General features: G+C 41.6%; 1 protein-coding gene across 1 annotated transcript; it reads left to right on the top strand.

Moving 5' to 3' along the window:
- Nucleotides 1–335: 335 nt before the first annotated feature.
- On the top strand, nt 336–2,331 carry npffl (neuropeptide FF-amide peptide precursor like). The gene is made up of 3 exons (XM_046875420.1): nt 336–710; nt 934–1,055; nt 1,982–2,331. The coding sequence occupies exons 1-3, from the start codon at nt 591–593 to the stop codon at nt 2,100–2,102; spliced, it is 363 nt and encodes a 120-aa protein (XP_046731376.1). The 5' UTR covers nt 336–590; the 3' UTR covers nt 2,103–2,331.
- Nucleotides 2,332–9,087: the final 6,756 nt, after the last annotated feature.

Here is a 9,087-nt window from a genome sequence, read left to right as displayed (position 1 = left end):
CTCTTTATCTGATTTTTCTCTTAAAGCTGATTGATTGTTGGTGTTATTCCAGATGGGGTGGGTGTGTGTGTGTGTGTGTGTGTGTGTGTGTGTGTGTGTGTGTGTGTGTGTGTGTGTGTGTGTGTGAGAGAGAGAGAGAGAGAGAGGGATAAATCCTTTTATAATCTTCCCTTGATTCATGTTTTGGAGAATCTCAGGAGACACGTGTTAATGGAAGATTAAGAACTGTTTATTGTCCTGTGGGACCTTTAAAACAACATCCTGTTCAGTACTGTGTGTATGTGTGTATGTGTGTGTGTGTGTGTGTGTGTGTGGGCGTGTGTGTGTGTGTGTGTATATATATATATGTATACATGGTCAAACCTTCTCCCTCAGAACAAGTTGTATATTTGAGAAGTGTGTTAGTGCGTGTTGGAGACTGTTAGTGTGTGTTGGAGTGAGTTAGTGCCTGTTGGAGACTGTTCGTGTGTGTTGGAGACTGTTCGTGTGTGTTGGAGTGAGTTAGTGTGTGTTGGAGTGAGTTAGTGCGTGTTGGAGACTGTTGGTGTGTGTGGGAGTGTGTTAGCGTGTGTTGGAGTGTGTTTGTTGTGATGGATGCAAGTGTGTGGTTTGCTGTGTTTGGTATGTTTCTGCTGGTTGCCGGGGCGACACATGAAATGACAGATGGAGAAACGGCTGTGGACTTGGAGGAAACCATGCGAGAGAAGCTGGTGAGCTGGAAAACATTAAAACAATAAACTTTACACACCAACACACACACACACTCCTGGCGACACTTAACACACCTGTGTTAGTGCTCTGACAGGGAACACCGCACTGAACTGTGTATGTGGGGACTTATTTATTAATTCATTTATTTATGTATTCTTTCAGGAGTAAATGAGATCTTTACCACTGTGTCTGTGTGTGTGTGTGTGTGTGTGTGTGAGACAGGTGAGCGAACAGCAGCTTGGTGGTGTAATTGATGATCATCTCCTGAAGAAGGCACTGAGTTTGTTACTGAACAACCTTCAGAGATACACACGTGACCCAACAGTGTTACACCACCCTCAACGGTACGCAAGTGTGTGTATATATTTATATATATATACAGTATATACAGGTAGACCCCAACTTACGACATAGATCTAGGGTTAGTCGAGAAGAGTGACTACTCTATGATGCATTCCGACCCAGACATAAAGAGGCACTGTAAACACATTTACATTTTTTTTTACATAGTACAAATAAAGTCAATAAAAAATGATTATATATATATATATATATATATATATATATATATATATATATATATATATATATATATATATAAAATGTAATTTTTGTCGGCGGTGACGATTGTATCTCTGAAATGTCGTAAGTTGAGTGGCCGTAGGTTCGGGGTCTGACTGTATATATACACAGATGCTCCCCTCTTTATGAACATTCACTTTACGGACTTTCGCGGATACGAACAAACCTGTCCTCAAAGTAAAATTTGTTCAGAGTTGAAAAAATTCAAAATGGAGGCGATTCGCCGTGAGCTAGTCGTCAACCGTAACGAGTCCATATGATGCGGACTGGACTCGGGCCAATGAATATCTTTAAGTGAATTCTTTTTAAATTATTTTTTTACATTTTTTATTATTTAATACAAAATATTGTATACAGTATTTCGATTTGTTTTAGTATATTTTATTGTTTATATATATTTATATATATTTTATTGTTTATATATATTTATAGCTCCTACATCAATCGTTCAAACTGTAATTTGTTTGTAAGGTGGGAAGCATCTGTATATATGCATGTATATAGTGTGTATTGATGTGTGTGTGTGTGAGTGTGAAAGAGAGAGAGAGAGAGAGAGAATTAGTGCGCGTGTGGGTGTGTGGTGTGTGTGGTTGTGCATTGTTGATGTGTGTTGTGTATTGATATGTGCATCTATGTATGTTTGTGTGTGTGTGTGTGTGTGTGTGTGTGTGTGTGTGTGTGTGTGTAGGTTTGGACGTGGTTCGCACTCTGATGTTTACACTGACGAGAGAATTCAATCTCGCGACTGGGACGGTGTCCCACAACAGATCTGGAGTCTCGCTGTACCACAGAGATTCGGCAAAAAGTAGCTTATTAACACACACACACACACACACACACACACACACACACACATAATCACTCGTACTAAGTCAAATTAAATATTTGTTCCGAATCTGATTTATTGCAAATAATAAAGTTACTGCTGTTATAAAAGTTGATGATGATGTGATGATGATGATGATGATGATGATAAAGGTTTATGTATTTATGAATAACTGTAATGTTTTGTCAATGTGTTGATTTAATGAAGTAGTGAAGCAGCAAAAATCTTTGAGTTTCATTTTACACCATTTTAAAGACACACACACACACACACACACACACACACACACACAGTGTGAGTCATCATGTTTATCATCATTTTCACTCTGGACATCACAGACCATTGCCATGGATACAGATATTACACAGAGACCACACATTAACAACACCAGCATCACTAACGGGATTCACAAAAACACATTAATTACAGTGAATATAGGACACACACACACACACACACACACTAAAGTCATATCGTTATCATTGAAAAAACATTTCTGCTACTGACATAAAAATAATAATATTACCTTAAAAAACAGAAAAGTAAGCTCCGCCCCCAGGATCAGCACAGGTGTGTGAGGTTGCTGCAGAAAAAAAAAGCAGCAGTAGGGGGCAGTGTATCAGAGCTCATTGTATCACAGCAGTGGAGCTCTAATGGATGTGTCCAGACTGCAGCCTGGAGTGAAGTTTTATCACACGGCTGCTGCAGCACAATTCAGTGAGAGAACAACTGCAGTCATATGCAGTAACTGCTAAGTGGATTGATGACGTGTGTGTGTGTGTGTGTGTGTGTGTGTGTGTGTGTGTGTGTGTGTGGAATGTATGTCTGTGTATAGAACCTATGTGTCCGTGTGTATGTGTGTGTATGTAGAACCTGTCTGTGTGTGTTTGTGTAGAACCTGTGTGTGTATGTGTGCGTCTGTGTGTGCATGTAGAACCTGTGTATTTAAAATGTGTGCAAAATGTGTGTGTTTCTGTAGAACCTGTGTGTGTGTGTGTGTGTGTGTGTGTAGAACCTATGTGTGTGTTTGTGTTGAACCTGTGTTTGTGTGTGTGTGTGTAGAACCTGTGTGTATGTTTGTGTTTGTGTTGAACCTGTGTGTGTGTGCATGTAGAACCTATGTGTGTTTGTGTTGAACCTGTGTTTGTGTGTGTGTAGAACCTGTGTGTATGTGTGTTTGTGTTGAACCTGTGTGTGTGTGTGTGTGTGTGTGTGTGTGTGTGTGTGTGTGTGTGTGTGTGTGTGTGTGTTTAGAACCTGTGTGTGTGTGTGTGTGTGTGTGTGTTTAGAACCTGTGTGTGTGTGTGTGTGTGTGTGTGTGTGTGTGTGTGTGTGTGTGTGTGTGTGTATAGAACCTGTGTGACCGTGTTTGTGGGTGTATAACCTGTGCGTATGTGAAGCCTGTGTGTTTATAGTATATAGACCTACATGCACAGCTGCGATAGCAGCACTGGAAACATCCCCAACTGTTAAACTCCTGAAATTTGCAGATGACACATTTACATTTGCGGCATTTATTTACTCCTTACCTCATCTCCAAAACGTCCTACATGCGATGTCCCTCTAATAAACTCATTTCTAATCCTGTCCATCGTCGTCACTCCCAACGAACATCTCAACATCTTCAGCTCTGCTACCTCCAGCTTCACCTCCTGTCCTTTACTCAATGCCACTGTCTCTAAACCATACAACATCTCAGGTCTCACCACAGTCCTATAAACTTTCCCTTTCACTCTCACAGATACTCTTCTATCACAAATCACTCCTGCTATCACTCTTCTCCACCCACTCCACCCTGCCTGCACTCTTTTCTTCACTTCTCTAACACACTCTCCATTACTTTGCAATGTTGACCCCAGGTACCTGAACTCCTCCACCTTCTCCACCTCTTCTCCCTGCAACCGCACCACTCCACTGCCCTCCCTCTCATTCACACACATGTACTCTGTCTTACTCCTACTGACTTTCATTCCCCTTCTCTCCAGCGTGTACCTCCACCTTTCCAGGATCTTCTCCACCTGCTTCCTACTCTCACCACAAATCACATTATCATCCATTAACATCATAGTCCACAGAGACACCGGTCTGACCTCGTCCTTCAACCTGTCCATCAACACTGCAAACAGGAAAGGGCTCAGAACCAATCCATGATGCAGTCCAACCTCCATCTTGAACCAGTCTGTTGTTCCTACTGCACACTTCACTGCTGTCACACTGTCCTCATACATGTCCTGCACCACCCTCACATACTTCTCTGACACACCAGACTTCCTCATACAATACATTTACATTTGCGGCATTTGGCAGACGCCCTTATCCAGAGCGACTTACAACTGAGCAGGGGAGGGTTTTAGGGCTTTGCTCAAGGGCCCAGCAGTGGCAGCTTGGTGGTGGTGGGATTTGAACCTGTGATCTTCTGATCCAAAGCCCAATGTCTTAACCACTGAGCTACCACCTCCCTCAATACCACAACTCCTCTCTCCACTCTGTCGTACGCTTTCTCTAAATCCACAAACACACAATGCAGCTCCTTCTGACCTTCTCTATACTTCTCCATCAACATTCTCAAAACAAATAATGCATCTGTGGTGCTCTTCCTCGGCATGAAACCATACTGCTGCTCACAGATGGTCACCTCTTCTCTCAGCCTGGCTTCCACTACTCTTTCCCATAACTTCATGGTGTGACTGATCAACTTTATTCCAATGTAGTTACTGCAGGTCTGCACATCTCCCTTATTCTTAAAGATCAGTACCAGCACACTCCTTCTCCATTCCTCAGGCATCTTCTCACTTTTCCTAAATCTTGTTAAACTGTCTGGTTAAAAACTCCACTGCATCTCTCCTAAACATCTCAATGCTTCTACAGATGTCATCTGGTCCAACCAACTTTTTACTCTTCATCCTCTTAATCGCTGCTCTCACTTCCTCCTTACTAATCCTATCCACTTCCTGCTTCACATCTCCACACCATCCAACCTTCTCTTTCTCTCATTTTCCTCGTTCATCAGCTGCTCAAAATACTCCCTCCATCTTCTCAACACACTCTCCTCACTAGTCAACACATTTTCATCTCCATCCTTTATTGCTCTAACTTGTGACACATCCTTCCAATTTCTACAAATCCTTTTCTGCTTCCTCAGTGTCCAACTTCTCCTACTTCTCCTATGCCTTTTCCTTGGCTTTCACCACATCCCTCTTTACCTGCTGCTGCATCTCCTTGTTCTCCTGCCTACTTTTCTCATCACTCTGTCGATCCCAATTCTGTTTCTCCAACCTCTTTCTCCTTCTGCTCTCCTGCACTTCTCATTCCACCACCATGTCTCTTTGTCTTCCTCTCTATTTCCAGATGTCACACCAAGTACCTTCCTAACTGTCTCCCTTATCACTTCTGCAGTAGTTGACCAATCATCCAGCATCTCCTCACCACCACCGAGCCCCTGTCTGACCTCTTTCCTGAACCTCACACTACAGTCTTCCTCCTTCAGTTTCCACCATCTTATTCTTCTTTTAGTCCTTACTCTCCTCCTCTTTTTCTTCACCTCAAAAACCATCCTACAGACCACCATCTACACTGTCCCCTGCCAACACTCTACAGTCTCCAATCTCCTTTAGGTTGCATCTCCTACATAGAACATAGTCCACCTGTGTGCACCTTCCTCCACTCTTATACGTCACCCTTCAGAATTTTTCCTTCTCCTCCATCTCACGACCCACTTGTGGAGCATAAGCACTGATGACATTTATCATCACGCCTTCAACTTCCAGCTTCACGTTCATCACCCTATCAGAAACTCTCTTCACCTCCACTACACTCTTACTGTACTCTTCCTTCAGAATCCCCCTACACCATTTCTCTTTCCATCCACACCATGATAGAACAGTTTAAACACCTCCAATGTTCCTGCTCTTACTCCCTTTCCACTTGGTCTCCTGAACACACAACATATCTACCTTTCTCCTTTCCATCATATCAGCTCCCTCTCTTTCTTTAACAGTCATAGTACCAACATTTAAAGTACCAACCTGAACCTCCACTCCACTTCACTTCTCCTTTCCCTGTCGTCTCTGTAGACGTCTTCCTCCTCTCCTTCTCCTCCTTTGGCCAACAGTTGCCCAATTTCCACCGGTAAGGTACCCCTATTGGTTAACGATACCTGTGGCGGTCGTTGGTAACCAGGGCCTCGACCGATCCGGTATGAAGTACTGATTCCTGATCTGCATATTTGATTTGGCACGTGTTTTATGCTGGATGTCCTTCATAACACAACCCTCCCCATTTATCCAGGCTTGAGACCGACACTAAGAGTGACCTGACTTGTGCAACCCTAATGGCTGGCTAAGCTGTAAGATGTTATTACCAAAGCCAAATGTCAGTTAGATCCCATTCCATCTAAACTACTGAAGGAAGTGTTATATACAGCTGGTGAGCCTCTTCTGAATATTATTAACTCCTCACTATCTTTAGGTCACATCCCTAAACCCCTCAAGTTAGCAGTTATTAAGCCCCTCATTAAGAAAAATACTTTGGATCCAAACACACTATTAAATTACAGACCCATTTTACAGAACCAAAGATTTTCTCTGCCCAGTTCTGTTCCTACTTAAAAGAGAACATTAAAACGAAATAAAAGCACTGCACTCACATGCACACCATTATTAGGTAGTAATGATTTCATGAACTTTTTTTAATAATAAATTTGAAAACATCAGGCAAGAAATCCAGAAGATTAATATAAATCCTAAAGTATTTTAAAAGTAACCCTGTAGACAGCAGTGTCATTATAACAGACCATCAACTACAAAGTTTTACTCCTATTCAAGAGAACGACTTCATTTCATTAATTTCCTCATCAAAATCATCAACCTGCATTCTCGATCCCTCGCCTACAAGTTTCCTCAAACAGATCATTCCAGAGGGAATTGAACCTGTTTTAAAATAATAAACTCTTCCATTAGCACTGGTTTTGTACCTAAATCCTTCAAACTGCAGTATCAACCCCCTAATTAAGAAACCTGACCTTCACCCTGTCAGCTGTCCAACTACAGTCCAATATCAAACCTCCTCTTTATCTCCAAGATTCTAGAAAAGGTTGTAGCACAGCAGTTCTGCTCACATCTACTGAGGAAGAATATTTATGAAATGTATCAGTTAGGATTTCGGCCTCATCATAGCACAGAGACGGCGCTAGTTAAGGTGGTAAATGACTGTTATTGGCCTCTGATCAGGGTTTGTCTCTTTACTCCTGGCTCAGGTCTTATTTGACTGATCGCTATCAGTTTGTTGATGTAAATGGTGAGTTCTCCACACTCTCTGAGGTAAAGTTTGGTGTTCCGCAAGGATCTGTCTTAGGCCCACTGCTTTTCTCTTTATATCTGCTGCCTCTGGGAAAAAAACATAAACATGGTATTCGCTTCCATTGCTATGCTGATGATACACAGCTGTATATTTCAGCAAAGCCAGATGAGAGAGATCAGCTTAACAATGTTGAGGAGTGTGTAAAGGACATTAGACAGTGGATGCTTGATAACTTTCTTCTGCTTAACTCTAACATGTCCTAGTAAAGCAACCATTCCGATTCTGTAGCATCTCTGGATGGTGTTTCTGTCTCAGTGTGTACAGCAGTCAAAGACCTTGGTGTGATTATTGACCCGAGTCTTTCCTTAATAATATCACCAGGATCGCCTACTTTCACCTTAGAAATATTGCTAAAATGAGAAATATGATGTCGTTACAGGATGCAGAATAACCTACAGAATTACATCAGCATTCAGGGACAGGCATTAAGCTGGTTTAAATCCTACCTGTCTGATTGTTACCATTTTGTAGATTTAAATGGAGAGCTATCCAGGTAAATGCAAGTAAATTATGTGGTGCCACAAGTCCTTGGACTCCTGCTTTTCACAGTAAACATGCTTCCCTTGGGAAATATCATTAGAAGGTATGGGATTAGCTTCCACTGGTATGCTGATACCCAGTTATATATCTCAAAGACAGCAACTTGTCTTTTAAAAATCATATCAACCATATTACAAAAACAGCCTTTTTCCCATTTAGAAATATTGCTAAGCTAAGAAACATGTCTATATCTGATGCAGAGAAGCTTGTCCATGCGTTCATGACCTCCAGACTGGACTACTGTAATGCATTACTAGGTGGATGTCCTGCATCATTAATAAACAAGCTTCAGTTAGTTCAGAATGCAGCAGTCAGAGTTCTCACAAGGTCAAGAAAATATCACCATATAACTCCAATCTTCTCATCCCTACACTGGCTTCCTGTTAAGATTCAAATCCACTACAAACTACTGCTACTTACCTACAAAACACTAAATGGTTTATCTCCATGTATCTCTCCAGTCTTCTAACACGCTACAATCCATCACGCTCCCTGAGATCTCAAAACTCCGGACTTCTAGTAGTTCCTAGATTAGCAAAGTCCACTAAAGGTGGTAGAACATTCTCACATTTAGCTCCTAAACTCTGGAATAGTCTTCCTGACAGTGTTCGGGGTTCAGACACACTCTCCCAGTTTAAGTGCAGATTAAAGACGTATGTTTTTAGCGAGTTCTACACATAACACACATCACATCATAACCTTGTGCTCCAGAACATCTGATTACATCACATTATCAACTTGTGAGAAACATATTAAAGAAAGAACATATTCACTTTTAATCACCACATTATCTGTGTAAAGCTGCTTTGAGACAATGTTCATTGTTAAAATATATACAAATAAAAAATATATACAAATAAAAATGAATTGAATTGAATTGAATTGTGCTGTTAATATTATGAACAGCAGCTACGCTAATTCCTCTGCACGGCTTCTCTTTCTCTCCCCATCCCGAGGCATCCTGAGGTTGCTCCAGTTTCAGTCATGTCCCACCTCATGAAGATTATGGACCCATAAAGAAGTAGATGCCGACCCCGCAAACAACCCTGCACCTTGGGAAAAATAGAGAG

This window comes from Silurus meridionalis, chromosome 19, assembly GCF_014805685.1.
Source record: "Silurus meridionalis isolate SWU-2019-XX chromosome 19, ASM1480568v1, whole genome shotgun sequence".
Lineage (NCBI taxonomy): Eukaryota > Metazoa > Chordata > Actinopteri > Siluriformes > Siluridae > Silurus > Silurus meridionalis.
Note: the sequence above shows the minus strand (reverse complement) of the source record. Positions and strands in the feature narration are given on the sequence as shown.